This window comes from Perissodus microlepis, chromosome 13 (assembly GCF_051167445.1).
Source record: "Perissodus microlepis isolate ML-2025 ecotype Zambia chromosome 13, ASM5116744v1, whole genome shotgun sequence".
NCBI lineage: Eukaryota > Metazoa > Chordata > Actinopteri > Cichliformes > Cichlidae > Perissodus > Perissodus microlepis.
This window is the reverse complement of record NC_140473.1, coordinates 9,325,320-9,346,210: the sequence shown is the minus strand read 5'-3', so window position 1 is coordinate 9,346,210 and position 20,891 is coordinate 9,325,320. Positions and strand designations below refer to the sequence as shown.

Here is a 20,891-nt window from a genome sequence, read left to right as displayed (position 1 = left end):
CATCTCACAGGAGGTATTTGTGGCCTATGAAGATACTTGGATGAGAAAAGGGACAAAGTCAACATGTGTGCACGTCCTGCTGGCCAAACCAATAACAGACTAATAACCGGCCATAAAAACTACAACAAACATTATCAGCCTCAAATCTGTTGTAACTACTGTTGCCAAACAGTGTTACTGGCACTGTTCCTCAGTGATAGGTCTGGCAGTCGGACACTGCTCTGACACTGATGGCACCATCTGCAGAAGCATGTTTCTCAGACATGACAAAACCTTGTCATTCTACTGGAAGTGCGGACTGGTAAATCTGTGGCCGCTTTATACTTCAGGAATCGGCATCAACGTCATGTAGCTTCTTGTGTGATTCTGAATATTTTAGCTTAACGGAGCTCAGCAACACTGTGGGACTGCAGGAGGTTATCAAAGCTTTTACTTGTCTGTAACAACATGTATGACCTCAAAATCGTGCTAATGAGCACTAATTAAGAAGCTCTTTTATTGATCAACATGCTGCTTCTCTCTGTTATATGTGCCAGTAAAATTGCTTGTTGCTTTTTGGATTGTTGTTTGAATAAAGAAATAATCATAAAGGCTACCATGGCATTTTACTACTGACAGCATAAATGATAAGGAATCAGAAAATTGTTTACAAATACAATTACAAGTGTTTAAAATGTCATCATATATCAAATAGAAAAGCAATATAATTACAAGGTTTGGAGTTAGGAGAATGATTAAAAGCTTATAACTCATTTAGTACATATTTAATCTAGATAAACACAATATAGTATTATAAAACTATTCCAAATTATTTAGTTCCACCTTTCCCACCTCATTTATTTCACTACTTTGACCCTTCTGACACACAAATTGATAAACTGTCAATTTCTTGTATTTGAAGCACATGTAGTACATAAAAGAAAACGAGAAGAGCGATTGTGCTTTCCTCTGGATGCAAAACAAAACCCAACCAGACAAAAGAAAGTGGCGTATGTGGCACCCGAGCAAAGAGAACATGCATCGTAAAAACTGAACATGCGGCCAACCAGCTCCGCAACCCGGAGAGCAGGACGCTATCACAAAGCTTTTAGTTGTGCTCTCACACTGGGCTCCTCTGTGTGTTACAGTTGCCAATCTGTTCACATTACATCACAGGTCGGGCAGCCTGTAAATCCCACCAATGAAATTTGATTCGAGTCAACCTCCGGGACATTTGGGAAAATGCAGACACCTTTGGGAACAAGTATGCCTGGTCAGCTCATACCCAAATAAATGTGCCTACAGCTTGCTGCTCCATTGCCTGTATAACAACACAAACAGCGATCCGTACTAACTTTATAATACTTTATAAAACTGGGCTGTGAAATATTAATCAGGAATTCCTTGGAGAAGTGGACAGAAAATGTGAGGGGAAATTAGCATAGCGAATGAGGAAGTGATGTCCTTTGGCTAATCACGAATGCTAATATATCCCGCTCTGTCCTTCCTTAAGATGAGTGTGTGTAGACGCTGAATGACATCCGTGTCCTTTAAAGAGTAATTATGGGAAAGACTTCTTCAGGTTCTGGTGTGACTTTCTTTTTTTTTTTTTTTTTGGTAAGGATATGCAGAATCTTTGTGCTCAGGTGCACATTTATTCATTCTCATTCAGAAGCTCTTCTGAGAGTCTCAGTTCATTGCAAGAGGTGATAATAAAAATTATCCGAGCCTCCTTTAATCCTCAGAAGAATCTGATCCTCATTCAGGTTTTTGGCAGGAAATTGGTTGTTACTTGTTGGCTGAACAACTGATTTGCTGGCTAGGGTCTGCTGCAAATTTCAAGACTGCTGATGCAACTGCCAAAAAGGGACTGTGCGGGATAAGTGCCGGAAAGCACACAGTCAGGCATGAAAAAGGTCAGGCACAGCTCAGGTTTGGATTTTGGGATTCAACCATGATGTTATTTAAGGAAAACAAAAGGCTGCCTGATTAGAGCTTCACTTAACAAATCATGGAAACTAGAATAGGAAAAGCAAGACCCTGCAGGTACACAGGAAGCAGAAACAAGGTGTCTGAGGACAGCATCTGGGCTGTGTAGCCAGGTGTACACCATTTTCAAAATTTCAAGACACCTGGACCCACATAACCCAAACAGTAACACAATGTATCTGCAGCTCTGTGCAGATGGCTAAGCTAGAATTCCAAAATAGGGATGCGAGGACTGGGACTAAGTGGGGAGCTCTCAATAGGAGTAAAGTAGTAGTATGAGGCCACGTGTCCTCTATTCTTAGTCTGCCAGACCCCCAAAAAAATAAAACAAATTGCCTCTGTTTCCAGCCTTCCCCTTCAAAACTGGGTTGGTGTCCCGCTAGAAAGAGTCTCCCTGTAAACCTGCACCCAGACAGTCCCCAATTCAAGAACGCCCAAAAATCACATTTTCACTAACCTTTCAATCCATTAAATGAACTGTCTGCGGTACTGAGCCGCTTCGGCTTTATTTATTTAGTCAGTTTTTGTGAAAATTGCATGATAGGTCATAGTGGTTTATCCTGATCAAGAGCAGGACATCTGCAACTGTGTGACCCGAACGGTCGCCTGTGCACCTCTGCCGAGTCTGTGATGAGCCAAAGAAAGCTTTCAACAGGAGGTCTGTAATCATCTCTGAACTCTGATGGCTCTGCTTTACAGTTTCACATTCCCGTTTATGCACAATCAGAAAAAGAAAAAAAAAAAAAAGAAAAAAAAAAGAGGGAGCCGCCTGAAAAGCAAGTGAGGTTCGGGTTAATTTAGTGAGATATTTTCACTGCATGTGTGTGAGGGAGTGGAGGCCAAAAAAAGGGGGGCCATTAAATCTCTGTAGCTCTGCAACACATGAGAATTGACGGCACAAATAAAGGTTAAATGAGCAACAGTTTTGCTGACCTAACCGTGAAAACAGAATTAAAAGGTTTGTGGTCAAGCATTAAAGCTGCAACTGCAAGAGCAACATTTGCTGAATGCACCGTTTCACCGCAGAGCCCACAAGTATCCAAAGTACAACGCTCCACTGCCACATTAAAAGTCAACTTTCCTTCACATGCACTTCACTTTTTAGACACGTGGATTAACCACAGTCGCCCAAATAATGTTTTTTGCAGGCAACAACATGCAGGTGAAAGTGCGGTAGCATGCACGCGGGTGGGGAAGAGGCCCTGATTGTGTTTTATGTGCATAGTTTAGAACATGTTTAGAAAATGTGAACCTGTCTCTATTTCTAGTAAAACCCAATAAGTGCCATATCATCATTATTTTTGGTGCTGCTGATGCTTGGCTTTTATTTATTTTTTTTAAATCTTACAGTAATTTTTTATGTTTATGCATTAGCGCCAACAGCTGCACCTTTCCACGGAGCTATTAAAACTGTGTTACGCACTAGTAGTAGACAGCGTAATTGTTTTTACTGTAATGTGCTCATTATTTCACAAATAAACTGGATGTCAAATTTATACAAAAACCCCTCAATTAAATAGACAGGGCAAACACAGAATGAATTACTAGCTCTGTGAGGGGGGTGTGGTGTTGGAAACTGATTCATCTAATGTCTTTTGTTCTCCCAAATCTCTACATATGGTATGATTAGAAAGTGACACCGAAGACGAGGTGCTACAAAAAGGATCACCTCACTGGCCTTCTGTGGTCTAATCCAGCAGTTATTGAGAGCTTTGGGATAACAGAGATTATTCCAATGCAGACACGAAGAGATTTACCTCTAGTCTCTGCACCATCTCCCGGATGTCTTCTCCGCAGTTGTCGTGAGCGGACAGCATGACACACTCGCCCCGTTCATAGAAAATCTTAATGCTCATAATCCCTGAGGTCCACCCGATGACGTCGCGGCACGAACAGTTGAAGATCACATTTTTTGATTCCTCCTCAATGAGCACGATGAACTCATTGGATATACCAAGCAAGCAGTCAAAGTCCAGCGACTGGCCAAAGTCCCGGGCACGGACGCTCCAGGTGATCGCTCCCACGCTGAACAGATGCGCGTCCTTCCTGGGTTTCACCTTCTCCTTCTTCTTGCCTCCGAGGCTGATGAAGCTGAATTTGACAGCTGAGTCTATAGTGGCCGTGCTGACAAAGTTCTCGGCTAGGTCCTTCAGGTACTCCTGCCGCGTACGAGTCGCCATGGCCCGAAACTTCTCCGACTTGTGTGCTGCGTTCTCCCCGTTGATGACCTTGGCAAGCAGGAAGTCCCTGAAAACTGCAGACTTTGGAAAAGTTACAGACTTGGGAATAGGGGGGCCAAATGGAGGCACGTCTTTAGATCTGGACACAGCCACACTGGAAAAAAATAAAATGCGGGAGTGACAGTTAAGAAAAAGAGGAGCGTAGATATTGAAATGAATGAATAATGAGCAGGCGCTGAAATTATACGTCTTTTGGTAAAATTATTTCTGCTGAGACTAATCTTTCTCCCTTCAACAAATGCTATGTTATTAGCAAGAGTCGTCTTGACTTCAGAAACTCTTGAGTCGTAATTCATAAGTCATAATTTCAAGGTGTCTCTGAAGATAATAACTGTATCATCACTGAACAGATGAAAAGAGCCCTGTGATTCTGGCGCATTACTATGAAGTCATAAGAGAAACCACAGAAATCACTGAGCAAGCTATTATTATTATCCTTTTAAATTAAGTGTTCTTAAAAGTTCACGCAGAAGAGCCACTTGACACAAAGACATCTATGAAAAACATCAGAAGATCAACACGTTCGCCTAAACTGTCTCGAGCACACCATTTCACTTCTTATCCCGTGGTGTAGCACTCTAATATTTAGTGGTTTGACTCAATGCCACCAAACTCAGATGTTTTTCTACTTTCTTCTACCCTGCACGCTTTTCTTTACCAACCAGAGTAGAAAACGGTTTTGGGAGTGCCTTGCAGGCGTGATGCATGCTTGTTCCATTTACCTGTAGCAGACGTTATCAGTGCACGGGTTGTGGACTTTGACAATGACAAACACATGTTGGAAATGAGAGCGGATGTTTTTTGGAGTGAAAGGAAGGGCCCCGGGCTCCTGAAACACTATGGTGACAATGTCATTGCCAATGTGCCTCTTCCTTAGCAACTGGAAGAGAAAAAGGAGAAATGGAAATTAAATTAGATAAAAGATGAACACAGTCAGGTTAGTTTAAGAGTACAGAAGTTTGGAAAACACATTATCGCTTTAAGATTTCAATTAGAATGAGAGCATGCGAGTGTTTTTCTGAACAAAGGCCAGCCGTGTGTCAGTTGCAGTGACTCAACAGTCACACAAAAACTTCTTTCTCAACTTAGCAAACATTTGCTAACATTAGCCATGATAAGCCACCGATCAATACCAGACAAACTAAGGTGTAGCACCAAGTGCTCATATGTACTGGACCTTTTATTACTTAGAAATTTTCCCAGCAAACCTTAAAGTATCATGCTTAGCGCAAGAAAAACAAACCAAAAAAAAATTTGGGTGGCAAAAACGTCCTCATTAATGGACAGAATGGACATCTCTTATAAACCAGGAAATGATACAAAAGCATTTTTTTTAATGCAACAAGATTTGATTGACAGCTCTGATAACAGCCATAAACCACATGTCACAGGACTTAAAACAAAAACAAAAAAACAACAAAAACAAAACCCCCAAAAATCATGCCAGTTATGTAAAAGTTCCTTATTTAATTAACCCTATGAAGCCTGAACCAAGGTGGTTATATTAACTAAAACTTGAGGTATTGACAGACGTGTTTATGGATATCTGGATTTTTATAACACTACGAATCACTACTTTCAAAAAGTTATGCTTTTATTATACAGCCTGATTTCCCCAAATCTTGCCTATGACTTATGCTCTTGGTACAATAATAATGAAGAAAAAAAGCCTAAAACTAACACTGAAACAAAAAAGAAAAAAGAAAAAGAAAAAAGGCTAAACTAAACATTTTCAAACAACAAACTAAACTGAAAAAAGAAAATCCACTTGAACTTGAAAACAAAAAGGTCAAAATGAAATAATAATAATAATGATAATAATAATGATAATTAAAATAATTAGAAAATACAAAACTATAATAACTGTAGTCTAGTCATTAAATAATTGCCAGAAAATTTACATTTTTTGAAATTGGAATGTTTATTGAACTTTTTGACAAATTAAAAGAAAACAAATTAGGTTTTGCTACATCCAGAATTTTTATTTATTAATTGTTTAAAAAAAAAATTGTGCAATTTGTTCAGGCTTTTCGAACTCTACAGGTAATGCTCATGTATCAAATATGATACACTTGGCATTGATTGGTACACAGTGAATTCATCTGCAAGGGCCTCTGCACAATCTTGTGGCGTGTACGTCACGTTCTCAGTAGGACATGGTGTGGTAATTGAGAAAATGAGGTTGTCACCGTTCATGTTTCCTTCCCACAGGCCTTTCCTTTGGAAACAATTTTTCAATCATAGACTCATGGGTTGCAACAAGCTTTGATACAACTGATGGGACACCACCTGTTTAGCATCATTTTCCTGGATTAACATTTGAGCATCTTTATTACACTGAATGCAGGGACGGGGGCATCAGTTCATCCCCTGCACGAAAAAAAAAAAATCAATCCTTTGAGTAAGCTCTCACATTTTGCCCTTCTCCTCGACAGAATCGCTGTTCCCGGTTTGGATACTGAAACTTTACTTTAAAAACAGGACAAAGGGATTTTTGGGTGGTAGAGATATCAACTAACTCAATTTAGGATTTGTGTGTGAAGGGCACATGTCCACTCAAACCCAATTTATACTGCTTGTATTGTTGACCTGTGCAGGTCATTAACCCCCATTCTCTGGTTGGTGTGAGCCTGTCAGTCAGGGTCGGTGAGAGCCCGAAACAAGCAGGATTAGAGGGTGCAGGGGTGATTTGGAAATGATGAAGGGATGAACAGGTCAAGCTCTGCTTGGCCCTGCTGGAATATTACCACCAGGGATTAAATCAAACCGTCCCACTTCATGAAATACAATTGGATGAAAGGTAAAGAGAAAAAAACCACCACCAATCATATGTTTCTACGCTCACTTGTTAGATGTTTCTGATGTTTTAGACTGTACATCCAGCCTCCATCAAGATATTCTAATCTCTACAGGGTGGTGCCCACAGGTTGTATTATGGACTCAAAAAGTACAACCATGTGATCAGCATAGAGATTAATACAGTGAATGTCTGTAATCTTGTCTTTAGAGGGCCATCGCTCAACAGTCCACTGCTACATCCACCTAATTCCACTTGTTAGCACGGACAGACAGAGGTCCATCTAATACCATGTCTGCTTCAGCCCCTGGGGAAGCACTGATTAAAGTCCTACTATGGGGTACCGTCGCTATGGCAATGCTCGTGCTTTCAACTGATAGGTCATTACCGTGGCGAAATGAGTCTCTGGGGAAGATTGGCAGTAGTCAGGATAGGTGATATCCTAAAAGGAACTTGCTCAGGGATTTATTAAAGCTATTAGACATCAATTGAGTACACAGAGGAGCAAGGATGGTGGTGTGCTGCAGAAGATAGAGCCTGAAGGGTACAGTTTACTCACCTGCTGCCGGTTGTTGGGTGTGTAGGGGAGCATGGTGGACACGTGAAACATCAGCTCGTAGTCTTTATAGGTAGTGTAAAGAGAGTGCGTGCCTGTGGAGTCCGCTATAAGAGAAGACAGGGAGGTCAGGGTCTCAGGCCAGATTGCAAAATGTAACCGAGTTAGCTGATCTGATGATATCATAGAACAAAAATTAAGATTGAAGATGCACTACAGTCCCTGTAAACACATACAGCGGAGCATCTGCACTCAGCAGGACTGGAAATGTGTGGGTTAGCATTTGTGGATGTTTAGTTTGGCGAGTGTGTTGTGCATTTTATCTTACTCTTGTTATCCAGCTGAGCTCTGTACTTGGTGAAGCCTTTGAGGCGCACCCTCTGACCAAGCAGATCCAAGAACTCATCCAGCGCTGGGCCGGCACTCTCGTTGTTGTACATCTCTTCCTCTGTGCTCTGGCCAGCCTTGCAGTAGAGTACTCCCACCTTGTGCTGGAAGCTTAGCTGGAATGAGGAAAATAGACATAGACACTCAGTGAGTACTATTTCCTGTTGCTGATAGGTATCACGCACACCACACTCATACATACTGTATATTAAGCACTCAAAGCATGCAAATGCCCACTTTCCATCATGTCACAGCTAATGTGAAGGCCTTCATAACCCTTCTTGGGGGGGGAGAGAGCTGAAATCCCCTTTTGTGAAGCTAGGCTATGAACTCTCAGGAGCACTGTGCAGAGTATAAATCAGCCTGAGCTATTAGCTGCTACTTAAGAGCAGCTGTGGGGCGACAAGGGAGTGGATTACAGACATACAGCAGAACAGTTTCGGTTTATGAAAGAAAACGGCATAATCTGCCAACAACAGTATTTCAATACTTTCTAATGGACCTCTTCCTTAGGAGATACTTTTGTAGCTGTGAAATACTAGGAAGATTGTTTAACAAATGTGTCTACATGCAGATATACAGACGTCTTGTTTATTGAGAAGACCATCTAAAGGTATAGAAAAGGGAGCCAAATCTCTCAAGTTTCCACCACAAGCGTTGCTGTAATTCAGAAATGTCTGATATGAACTCATCTCCTCAAGAGACAGGAAGAAAGAAAACATCTGGAGTGATTCTCTTGTGAGATTAGTGTGAGAGCATCTCTCCACTACATGAGTTCTAAAGCTTACACCCTCCCAATGATAGCAGAAGATGGAAGAAAAAAAAAAAAAGGGTCAAGGGTGGAAACAAATAGATGAGGAGGCAGCCCCTTGCGTTTGGCACCTGTTGCCCTTTATTCACAGCTTCACCTTCATCTTGACCCAGAGTCAATGTGTCGGTACGGCGGGAAGAAAGGGTTTCTCTGAATGTGAATGCTGACAAATGGTCTATATACTGAAACAAATTGGAATTGTCTTTTTCCTCCGTTACAGGTTATGATTTCCCGGTGTACTCCTGACACTGTTGTCATGGTGACTTCCTCCCATCAGGCAGTCTGTTCTGCACTAAAGCTCCTGCGGTTACCAAAAGCTATTATACCATCAAGCCCCGTGGAAATGGCATGATGTGCAATGATGTGGCCTTCTGTCTTTTATCCTGTGTGATATGGACTCGCTTGACCTCCAGCTCCTCTTAACAGCCTAACCGATAGGGAGGGTAATCACATTAACCTTTGGGGCGAATTTGAAAAGTGCAAGCACACAGGACATATAACAAAGATACAGATGAGCAGTGCTCCTTCAGTGAAGCTTGTTGCATCACCGTCTGTGATGGCTCTTTTTGGAGCGGCATTAGCTTCTGTTAAGGTGGAGCTGTATCCCATTTAACAGATCTTGCCAAAAATCTTAGCAAAGAAAGCATCTCCAATTTTTCTCCATCTGTCCAGAGCTGCAGGGCGTTGAAAACTGAACTCCTGCTCATTCATTTAAACAAAAGCTGAAACTAAAATAAGAACGCACAAACAACAAAAGACACATAATGAGTGGAGAAAGAAATTGGGACAGTGTTTCCCCCGGAGAGCTCTGAGCGGCTCCTGAGGGATGGCGTGGTGTGACATATGTCTGCGCTGCAGTGTCCTGATGCAGCAAAAATCCAAAATGTGGCTACTTAAGCCTGGCTACAATCACCACGCACCACTACACAAACATCTGCTGGGGTTATTGCATTGAAGTGTCACTACAGAAACTTCTCCAACTTTCAATGTAAGGCCAGGGGATTTTAAAAAAACGCAGTGTTTGTAATTGCAAAATTTCCTGCACTTATTCTTTGTTCATGCTATGAATGCAATCACTGCAGGGAGATTAGCTTTCTAGGTTAGGGAGAATATCATCTGTCAAACATAACTTAGAGGAAAAGGTCAGTAACTGTTCCCTGACCTCCTCAACGTTGTCATTACTGTCATGACACATATTTTCCTCTCACTTTCAAATTTATGAGTATTACCAGTGCTTGTAAATTCACAACTTTCATTTTCTAACTGACACAGATAATAATAAACTAAAGAATTTTAATTTTCCAGATTTGAGTCTTTAGATTGAAACAGCAGATTCGCATTGAAAAATCAATGGCTTACAAAAAAAACAAAACCTAATTTGTAATTTCTTACTCAAGATCGCATCTCTAAATCTCATTAGCTGCCAACTCCTTTTCCACAGTCCATCTGCGCACAGTCAATTCACTGTGATCTACAATGAGATCTAAAATACATTCACATATGCTCTCTTCTCTTCTTACGTCCTAGGCTGTTACGGCGCAGTCTACAAGGCCGCTTTCAGGGATATTCTTTTTGCAGATGTAGGAGACCCTCTCTGACTCTGTTCACAGCAAGAGGAAGCATTTAACAAAGAGACTAACATCTAACATCTCCAAAGAATTGTGCGCGCGCACACAAATCCTCAAAAAATATGCACTTTAGGGGGAAAAAAAGTCAGGCAGATCATCAGGCTGCAGTTCTTCCTGTCCCGTATCAGCTTCCTCACATAAACACATTAGAGGGGCGGTCAAAGTCCAGCTTGGTTAAAAAGCAGATTAAGGAGTGCCTGACATATTGAACATTTGCCCGGCAAGAATAACATTAATGATTATAACAGGAGTGTGCACAAATACTGACATCCAAATATAAAACTGGCTTCCACTGGGCTTTTGGTTTGAGGTCTGCGCAGAGGAGTGCCAACTGGAAGAGCTTCAAGCCCCACTTAGCCTGGGCTCTCCTCCTCTGAAGGCAGTTTCTTGAGATTATTTTATTGCTTTTTTTTGCCTCCCATGTGTCAGTTTCATCATCTATCAAACTCTTTATCTGCAGACATGGGGAGTCGCATGGCAGGTGAACAAACCCCTGTAACATCTGGTGGGAAGAACTTCCTCAAAGCACTTATTTGACATAATTGGACACAGAGCCTGCCACCGTGAGTGCATTTAACTTGCTTTAGAGAGGACACTTCATTGCTCTTGTTTATGTGTGTAACGAAATCCTAACACAGAAGAGGGTCTTGGCTGACACTTTCTATTATAAGAACCTTTCCCCTGTCAATTGGAAGGATGGGCACACGCTAACGAATGTAATTAAACTAATAAGCAGACAATTCTCTGATGGTGAAACAAGTATCACCCCTGGCTAATCCTTCCACTCTCCATTCCATCTTTTTTTTCCCAGTTTCATTACATGAGAAATTAAAGGCCTTCCGATCACGCAATGAATCTGTGACAGCTGTGAATATAGAGAGCCCATATCACTATTAGCAATTTTATTCAAACAGAGATAATGCAAGATGACACCCTCCACCGTCTGAGCAGCATACCAAATCTCCTGCTCTCAGGCAAAGTAGGCTGTCAAAAGTAAGTTACTCTAACTTGTGTGCAAGTGTCCTATCAGCACAACAAGTGTGCCAAAAACAGATGGTGCTGGCTGCAGAGAGTACAGGATTTCTATTGATTCTATTTAAGCGTGATATTGTCTGCGCCTCGGCCCAGGAGTCTGTGTTATCTATCTATAACAAGCAGCCCATATATAGGACAAAGATCCCTGCTATTTGAAGTTAATCCCTCCCAGTTTCCTTCTATAGCTGAGGTAAATGTCACAAATAGAGACACGCCTGAAATATGTAGCGTGATGTGCTAATGCAGTCAAAACAATCTTTCGTTTCTGATATGTGGCTGCGGTGGCTTTAAAATTAAACAGCTGGAAAATTTCTGGACAGACGAGGCTTTCTTCCCTCCTCAGAGAAAGATTTCACATACAGAGACGCACGTTTGTTAACCTGCTGTATCTTGTTAGCGTAATCTGTCTAGGTTTTGTGAAGAGGTTGTGTGATTCACTATTGTTTGTCCAGATGCAGTGACCTCCTGGAGTGCTGGTTGGCAGCCTCACAGTCATGACTCCACAGTGAGTCACTTCGTCTCGACAAGTAGTAGTCCTGCATGTAATGCATCACCCCGTAAAACTACAAGTGGTAGTATTTACGCAATTTTTTTCTTTTTTCTTTTTTTTTTTTTTGGGGGGGGGGGGGTCTTAAAAAAAAGGAAGAACCATATGTATACATATCTTAAAATGCAAGACACCAAGTATTAATCATCAAGGCACTGAACCTCAGATTACCCCGTTAAATCATCATCATCATCATCAGCAAAAATCTGTGGTAGCACTCAAAACACGGTTCAAGAGGACATCTCAATGTATTATTCACCCCTTGCTCATCCAGCTTGAGGAGCTGTTCCGGGACTTTGGGAGAGTTCATGGCCAGCCTCAGACACTGGATATTCAGCTCAGGGATGACGTATTCAAGTACTTCTTTGAGCGGCAGGCCGCGGGCCGTCCCGTGTCTCGCCGTGGATGGAATGGCATCCTCCAGGATGGCACCACGGAGGGTGGTCAGCTGGCAGGAAAGACAGATGGTGAGGATTTGTCCAGTAAAGTTAACAGTCATATACACTCCTACTTGTACAGTGTGATAGGGTTGGGTCAGGTATGCTTCCATATGCTGACTTATTGTTTAGGGTAATGACTACATTATGACTCTGGACAGCATTAGGGAACTCAAATTCTAAATAATTGAGACAGGCTAACTGAATACTAGATGTTTGTGTGCCAGTAAACACTTTCAAAACAACAACATCCAAATTTCCATTTGCACAGCCTGTTAACATGTCAGCAGTCAACTGCGGTCCAATCAAAAGGCTTTCCGAAAAGTAGACTTATATAGCAGAGGAAGGAAGAGAGAGCGATGTGGGGCAGGTCGCACAGAGAGAGCAATGAGGCTAAATGACAGGAGTACATGCAAATAGATGCTCCAGCGGTCGAGGAGTTAAAACACTGCCTGCGTGCCACTTGCAGGGCTACCATGACCCAGATACATTGTTTTATCGTGGGAGTGGTGCTTTAAACCGAGAAGGGCACTGGATATCAGTGACATTTTCCTGCCTGACGCATCTGTTGCACCTGAATTATTCAGTGAATGAGACAAGCCAGCATCAATCAAGACGATACGGTCCCACCAGGGACACCAGGACTCTGCCTCTCCGTTTTTTAGGATTAATCAGGTTGTGTGTTCATCGGGGTGTGTGAAAGTGAGCGAAGGCGGGCAACTACACACCTCTGATACACTGTATCAGTATTTGCATTAATGGCCAACTGAGTCACAACTGGCATCGAATCACTGGACACATTAGTGCAGATTTAAGAGGGCAGAGAAGTTTCCTGTTGTTTTCGGGGGTACTGAAGCATTCCTGGACTCTTGTACTGCTTGACTGAGCCGCAGGCCGAATGACCTTAACGTGTCTCACTGAATGTGATATGAGAAATATGAAAAATCCATGTTCGCGCTAGTAAACAATTCTTTGATAAATTGACAGGTCATGAAGGTTCTCCAATCATGCATCCATAATGTAAGCAGTGAGCGAAAAGTGCACATCAGTGTATTATCGTTACCTGACTGGTTCTAAAGGTGACCCGATAGTTATACTGCGTCCCTTCCTTATCCCTTCCATCGTCTAGCTTCTCCCTGCGGATGCTGACTGCCACGGGTCCAAGATGGTCATCTACACCGAAATAATTCTGATGCTCTGGAGGGAGAGAAAGAGATATAAAATTAAATGAGAGTTATGCATGTTATCAGACATTATGTTAGCTGGTGAAAGAAAGAAAGCTTAAATATAAATAAAGTAATAATAAATTACAGATTTTTAATAAAACACGTAATCAAATTACTGCTGTGGTTTCAGTAGATTATCTGTTTACCTATATACACTCACAGACGAGCTGATTAGTTACATCTGTTCAACAAAGATCTCATCAGCCAGTCACATAGCAGTAACTCAATGCATTTAGATATGTATACACGGCAAAGACGACCTGCTGAAGTTGAAACTAAGCACCACGATGAGGTAAAAGGTGATTAAAGTGACTTTGAATGTGGCATTATCAGAGCTGGGATGTATATTTGTCAAATTATCGATCTACTGGGATTTTTTCATGGCCATCTCAAGTGTTTACAGAGAAAGGTCTGAAAAGGAGGGGGAAAAACATCGAGCAAGCAGCAGTTTCTGGGTGAAAATGCCTTCCTGATGGAAGAGGTCAGAGGAGAATGTTCAGAGCTGACAGGAAGGCAACAATAACTCAAACAACCACTTCTTACAACCAAGCAATGCAACAGAGCATCTTTGAACGTACAGCACATTAAACTTTGAAGATGGGCTACAGCAGCAGAAGACACCGAGGGCCACTCCAGTCAACATAAAACTGAAGATACAGCCTATTACCCCATCCTGCATTATCTCAAGTGGTTCAGGCTGGGGGTATGTGGTTATTTTCTTGCCATATTTTGGACTCCTTAGTACCAACTGAGCATCATTTAAATGCCACCTGAGTGTGTTGCTGATCATGTCCATCCCTTTATGCCCTACAGCGTATCCACCTTCTGATGGCTGCTTCCTTTAGGATAATGCATCATGTCACAAAGCTCAAATCATCGCAAACTAGTTTCTTGAACATGACTGAGTTCATTCAAAGATTTCAATCCAGTAGAGCAAGAGCAGAGTTCACATCATGGATCTCCAGCTACTGTGTGATGCTGTTGTGTCCCTGAGCCTGAGTCTGCCAGCAGTCTCTTTCTGATAAAAGGGATTTTTTCTTCCCCAGCATCACCAAGTACTTGCTTATATAGAGTCATTAGCCATTGCTTTGTAATGAAGCACTGATAAGACTGCTGCTGCAATTCGGCACTAAATAAATAAAACCCACATGCTCCACGTGGCATTGAGTTTTGCACAATGCAGACACATGCAGACTGAAGTACAGACATGACATAATGTCTTAATATAAGTCTGCACCAATACATTTATGACCTTAATAATACATCAGGTCATTTCAAAAGAAATTTAATTCCGTTTTCTATTCTGAAGTGAAGTGCATGCATGACGCATAACATCCATAACTGAATGAAGCAGTCGCTCAGGACGCCCACAGAACATGCAAATGTTTTTTTTTCCTCTTGTTGTTGTTCTGTCATTTTAAATTAATGGACTGTTCTGCCCCATAAGTCACGTTCCCACAGCTACTACTACGACTACTACTACTGCAGCAGCAACCCTTGACTTTGTTCTCATGCTAGAAATGAATGATGCAGAAGTCGAGCTTTGCACTTTATAAATGGCATGTACTCGTATGCATATTAGATAGATGACCACGTGGGTAACACTGCACCAACATTCAAATCCTGGTAGAAATTGGATCACATGACAATGGGGGAGGGGGGGGGGGAATCACTGCAAAGATGTTGGTGTTGGTCTATATATCCATCAGTTATATCAACAATCATGGCATGAAATAAATCTGGTGTAATCCCAGAAAAACATTTATTGAGTCACACTCAAAATTTCGTGTTTCGATCTACTTTGCTCAAAAACCCAAGGCAAGATTTTCAGGAAATTTCCAGGGGATTTTCATGGCTTTGGGTAAATCTCTTCCAGTAACCTCCTCACCCCTCCAGTGTGCTGAAAATATGAAAATGTGATGGGCAGATTCTCATTACTTTTCCTTGCCCTTTTTATGCCCCCTGAAGGATGAATACTTTTTTCATTTATGGACAGTCTGTGGTTGTTTCCCCTTTTGACACCCTGAGGTCTAGACATTAATTTTCAGAGTAAATTAATAATAATAATGATGGGCAGAGTGCCAGCTCTACTGCTTATAGTATCGCTCCAAAGGAGTTGAGTCTTTTGGCCACATTTCTTATACGGTCGTTAATTCTTTCCATCAGTTATTGTGCTGATTTAATGAAAAATTCACTACACGACAAGGATTACTAGCTGGGCTTTAGTCTTTTCAGCTCTAAGCACCATAAGAACCAGTACTAATTTCTTTGTTGACACACAATGCATGCGTGCGTGCGTACGTGTGCGTACGTGTGTGTGTGTGTGTGTGTAGGCACACATATAAGAGGGCCTTGAGCAAACACTCCCTTAATCCAGACTAACGCTGAGGAGAAAGACCTGGATTCAACAGCTAAAAGAAAAACCTCAGCAGGGTCCACAAAGCAGTGACATTCACAAAGAGATTTCTGCAGAAGTTTTCGATATTACATCCACGCCATGCAGTGCAAGCTGTGTTAAATAGCGTGGTTCTTGTCACTGTGGCATAAACAGTGGGGCAAAACGCACATCGGCATTAATAATAAATTATCTGTATGGAGGGAAAGTAGGGTTAACTGTCTGTTGAATGCACAGCTTGTCAGGGACAGAGTTCTGCAGGGAAATGTAAGGCATAAGGTCAAACGGTGGTGGTGGGGGGGCTGTGTAGCAATGGAGGTCACAAGGCATCCAAATACCAGGAGCACAGTGAGTCAGACAATGCTGACTTTAGAGGAAAGCTTTTTGTCAACACATTTCTTTAGCATGTCAGCGGTGCCCATCACATGGTGCTGACAATTTGCCAAAGGTTGCAAATTGGATGACTTTGATTTTTCATGTCAAATAATGCCCCCTTTTCGTTTTGCTGTTAATCCACACCACAGAAACACCTTAAAAAATCTTTGAAAGTCCAACACTATGAGCCCATTCTTCTGTACATTTAGTGCTCCAAGCTTAATTTCAGGCCTTGCATCTCAGTAAGAGATGGTTTACATTGCCCTCTGCACACCTCAGTGTCAACCCAAACACCTAATGTGACCATGACCTATACATAGTGAAGGTTGACCCATTTTGTGTGAAGGAAGCATTGTGTCCATTAGGGGAAAAACCACTCCGGTTGCTAAGGGAAGCAGGGCTTTAGGCAATCAATTGGATCAATGTTCAGTCCAGGTTGATGAAAGCCTGCTGAGAAATAGTGACACATAGTCATGTTTGTGTGAGTGTGTCTTTGCTGTGAAGCGCAGGTGATGACAGACCTGTCTAGTCAATAAAACACCTTATTTTAAAAAAAGCAAAAAGGCAGTGGCTACATTTCCATACTGTGAAAGAGGCATCCTACCCTAAAGACTAACGTCTTCATGAAAATGCCCTGTTATACACAGGCCTGCATTGCTGTGAATGCAGGCTAAATAAATGCACAACCCAAATCCAGAACCCAGCTTTGGTGTGAGTATTAGCAAGGCATTTGGGCAATTATCAACATGTCTCTCAGAGACAGATTTTTATTCAGTGTCTTTTTGAAGAGGTTAAGGCATCTCAGAGTGTGAAAGGTGAAGCAGCTGTTTTCTATGGTGGGGGCAGGCTTAAGACGGGGTAACTCTATCTGCTGAGACCAGCGAGCACAGATTGCACAGAGAAGTGGGAAAAACAGATATGTATAATGCGGCGATGGGTCGGGGTCAGCACGGTATTTCCAGCATTCGTCTCGTAGGTGTTTTAATGAGGAGAACTGGGACCTTGGCGTAGTTCTGCTGACCCTAAAGTTTCATATGAGGAAACCTCGTACTCTCTTAGTCCCTGCAGGGAACAGCTGCAGTACACCCTCTCACTCACCTCTCTCTTTTTCACATGACTAATCGCAGTTTCTCCGCAGGGTTCGGAGTAATATCAGAGGGAGGACATGACCGCTCCTCTGCTGAGGAAGTGAAACACACGCCCTCGCACCCAACACAAGCCTGCTATTGTTCTGGACTTTATTTCATTTGCTTGTACAAAAAACAACTGGGACGTTGAGATATTTGACCCTGTGAGATGAGGCTGTTCCATCTGGGAACTAGCTTCCCCACAGGTGACTGAAGAAGTCTTACTTTATAAAAATGTAGCTGGCCTGGAAAGTTTAATAGTCCTCAACCGTGAGTCACACAAATCCTGCTGCATCATCACTTTTAACTATCTGTAAAAACAGAAATTAGCTCCTTACCTCTCCCGTAGAAGAATTTGTGGTAGTAGTATGCTCCAAGGTCAATGTGCTCGATGATGTAGCGTTTGACCTTTTCCCTGTGGATTGGCTGGTTTTCTCGAGGCACCTCAAGCACAGAAACTCCTGCGTTGGTGCAGTGTGAACTTAAGGACGACTCGAAAGAGCAGCTCTCTGACAAACCGCTGTAGTTTACACTGTTGGCTCTGGAGAGGGAGATCTTCCTCTCGCTCTCGCCACCAATCTCATTGCGAAAGTGCGGGCAACTCAGCACCAAGCTGTTGCTCTTCCCGTCCCCCTCGTCTGCATCCAGGTTCTCCTTTGGGTTCAAGTCCTCTCTGCTGCCCAGTGGAGACTCAAACATGGGGGGATTGGCACTGTTGCATCCTGCTGCTCCACCATCGGCTCCTGCTCCAGGTCCAGCACCGCCTCCAACTACGGACACTCCACCAGCTCCGGCTCCAGCTGAGGCGGCCGAGGCACCGGTAGTAGTGTTTTTCCTCTGGCTCAGGTTAGCTCTGCTCGCCACCGCCTCGCTGATGTTAAAAAGCACACTCTGCACATCGTAGTGGGCGAAGCATTTTTGGAAGCTGAGCGGTCGCCGGTCATCCTCGATTGAGAGCCGCAGTGCGTCACTTTCACTCTTTATGGGCCGAAGTTTCCTGAACAGTGATGTTTCTGACGACTCCGATTTAAGACGTCTCATGAAGGACTTTTCCCGTTCCCGGCTGTAGAGTAGGGAGCTGTCTATGTAGTCATAGCCTGGAATGTGAACTATCTCACCCCTTGCAATTTGTGCTGCTGTCTGCAAGCTGGGGGACAGCGAGGCATCACAGCGCAGCAACTCGGGGAAACCCAGAGGGGGTATACTGCGGTGGTCCAGGGTTTCAACTCGGTAGCCCTTAAGCATGGTGAAGAAGCCATCCCCAGTCAAGCCCTGGCGGTCAATGGAGGATGTGCTGCCGTACTCGCGGTGCAGCGAGGCTCCAGTGTTTGGGTTGACGGCATTCTGGTCCATTACGTCTTCAGAGTCGATGTCACTTATGGTAACGTCACTGTTGCTCCGCTGACGGATAGGGTGCAGACCCTTCAGCGGAGAGTGGCAGAGAAAGTCACTCAGCGTGTATTTGTCAGTGTAGTCCACCTCCAGACAGACTGCTTCACCTTGGTCTAGTATTTCCACAGTGTGTTCCTGCTGGCCGTTCTGAAACACGGGTATCACACTCTGATAGTTAGGCGAAGGCCGCCCGTCCCATCCGTCTTTTCTTGGCGGCCATTCTGTGACCCTGGCCCTGACACCCATTTTAGGCATTGCCGGAGTACCATTTGTTTTGCCTGCACCATCAGGTTTCCCCTGCATGCTGGAGGCTGGAGGTCCCATGCTATCGCTCAAGGCTTTGAGCTTCCTGCTGAATAGCTCCTCTGACTGCATGACTCTGGAGTATTCTTCTGGGCCTCCCACAATTCCCACAAGGTTAGATTTGTTAGCTGTCACAGGGCTCAAAATACTCATATCCTGCTGGCAGATTCCTTGAAGAGCAGACTTGCAGGACCCTCCTTCATCATGCGACTTGCTCACTGGTGAGCCAAGGAGCAGCCTTTTTCCTGAGTCAACGAAGCAGCCGTCATAACTCACAGAGGACGGGTGGCATGACAATTGGCACACAGCATTTGGGCGTCAAGGACGAGTGACTGGGGCGCGCCGTAGCACAGCAGAGCGGAGCCTTCTCTCACAGCGTGTCGCCAATGAATAACGACAGCTGGAGGTGGTAGATCTATAGCACAGAAACACAGAAGAAAGAAAAAATATTTAACGCACTGCGAGCAGGTTGAAAGGCTTTGAAAAGACATTTTCATTTAAAACAAGTATTTTATTTCTCAGCAGGACTCCAAAATATGGCACAATCAGCTAAGCTAAAAAGAAAAACTGCTGACCCAAATTGTCTGTACCTAGTTATCTTTGTAATAAACTCTCACCACGGGCTACGCTGGGATCTTTCAGGTTTGGAACTATGCCGAGCTTATCGCAGAGTACGAGTAATTTGCATCTTTGGGAGTAGAGAGTGCCATTATAGGTTTATAACTAGATAGATGTATATCATGGATGGTGCTTCTAGCCTATGTCTAACAGATGGCGGTGAAGCAAATTACAGCAACAAGAGGCAGATGTTGAACTAAACGTTCGCATGTACCAGTATCTGATCCAACGGCTTGCAGCATCATCAAGCCGGCAAATTATACAGGAGGGATAGTTGGAGAACTGATGCATATTCAACACCAGCTCCACTTTGCCTTTTTATCTGATCTGGTTAGTAGGAAAATTAACAAGGACTTGATGAGGTAAAAAGTCTGTGACAAAAGAAAACAAACGAAAAAACAGTAGAACTGTAAGACTAAAATAAAAAAAAAATATATATATATATATATATATATATATATATATATATATATATATATATATATAGTGTCTACTGCAGCACTGCCACAACTTCAGAGGGTAAAGTTTGGCCTATGCTAATTCTGTTAGGGAAGAAAAAGCTCATATCAGATTCAGCAGACTGAACATTCAAGGACGGAGAGGAGGAGAGTGAAGCCACTGGGTATTTCAGATGTTAAAAATACACAAACACGTGGCTTCCACTTAATCTGTAAATAATGCTGCAGAACATCGACTATCAGACTTTTAAAAGCAGGTATGGGTTGGGACAAAGTAATAAAGATACTCATGAAACTCCAAGAAGAAACAAGCAAGTTTCTCTCATCAATCTCATCCCATGCTATGTGTTGTGTTGTAGCTCCAGAGGAGGGGGCAGGTGACGGAGGTGTTATACTGGATTCATCTCTTTACTGACACCGACTTCTGCATTGTAGATCACACTACACTGCAGTACAGACTGCAAGGCTTTCTACATTGACCCAAATGCGTTTTTCTTGTTCTTTGGGGCCAGTGCTGTGCTTCATTTCTTCTGGTACTGCAATCATGTGAAAACCCCTTGAGTTATCAAGTAAAACCCTTGCCATCAAAGA

General features: G+C 42.9%; 1 protein-coding gene across 6 annotated transcripts in view; it reads right to left on the bottom strand.

The window, feature by feature from the left end:
• The window catches only part of sipa1l2a (signal-induced proliferation-associated 1like 2, genome duplicate a), an 81,920-nt gene that overhangs the window by 29,634 nt on the left and 31,395 nt on the right, over positions 1-20,891 (bottom strand). For all 6 annotated transcript variants that reach the window (XM_084949437.1, XM_084949440.1, XM_084949439.1 and 3 more), the window contains exons 2-8: positions 17,868-19,639; positions 13,470-13,603; positions 12,229-12,417; positions 7,890-8,064; positions 7,565-7,668; positions 4,931-5,088; positions 3,726-4,302 (exon numbers count right to left, since the gene is read on the bottom strand). In XM_084949437.1, coding sequence (XP_084805563.1) covers positions 3,726-4,302; positions 4,931-5,088; positions 7,565-7,668; positions 7,890-8,064; positions 12,229-12,417; positions 13,470-13,603; positions 17,868-19,377 — 2,847 coding nt within the window. In that variant the 5' untranslated portion in view covers positions 19,378-19,639. The remainder of the gene's footprint in view (positions 1-3,725; positions 4,303-4,930; positions 5,089-7,564; positions 7,669-7,889; positions 8,065-12,228; positions 12,418-13,469; positions 13,604-17,867; positions 19,640-20,891) is intronic.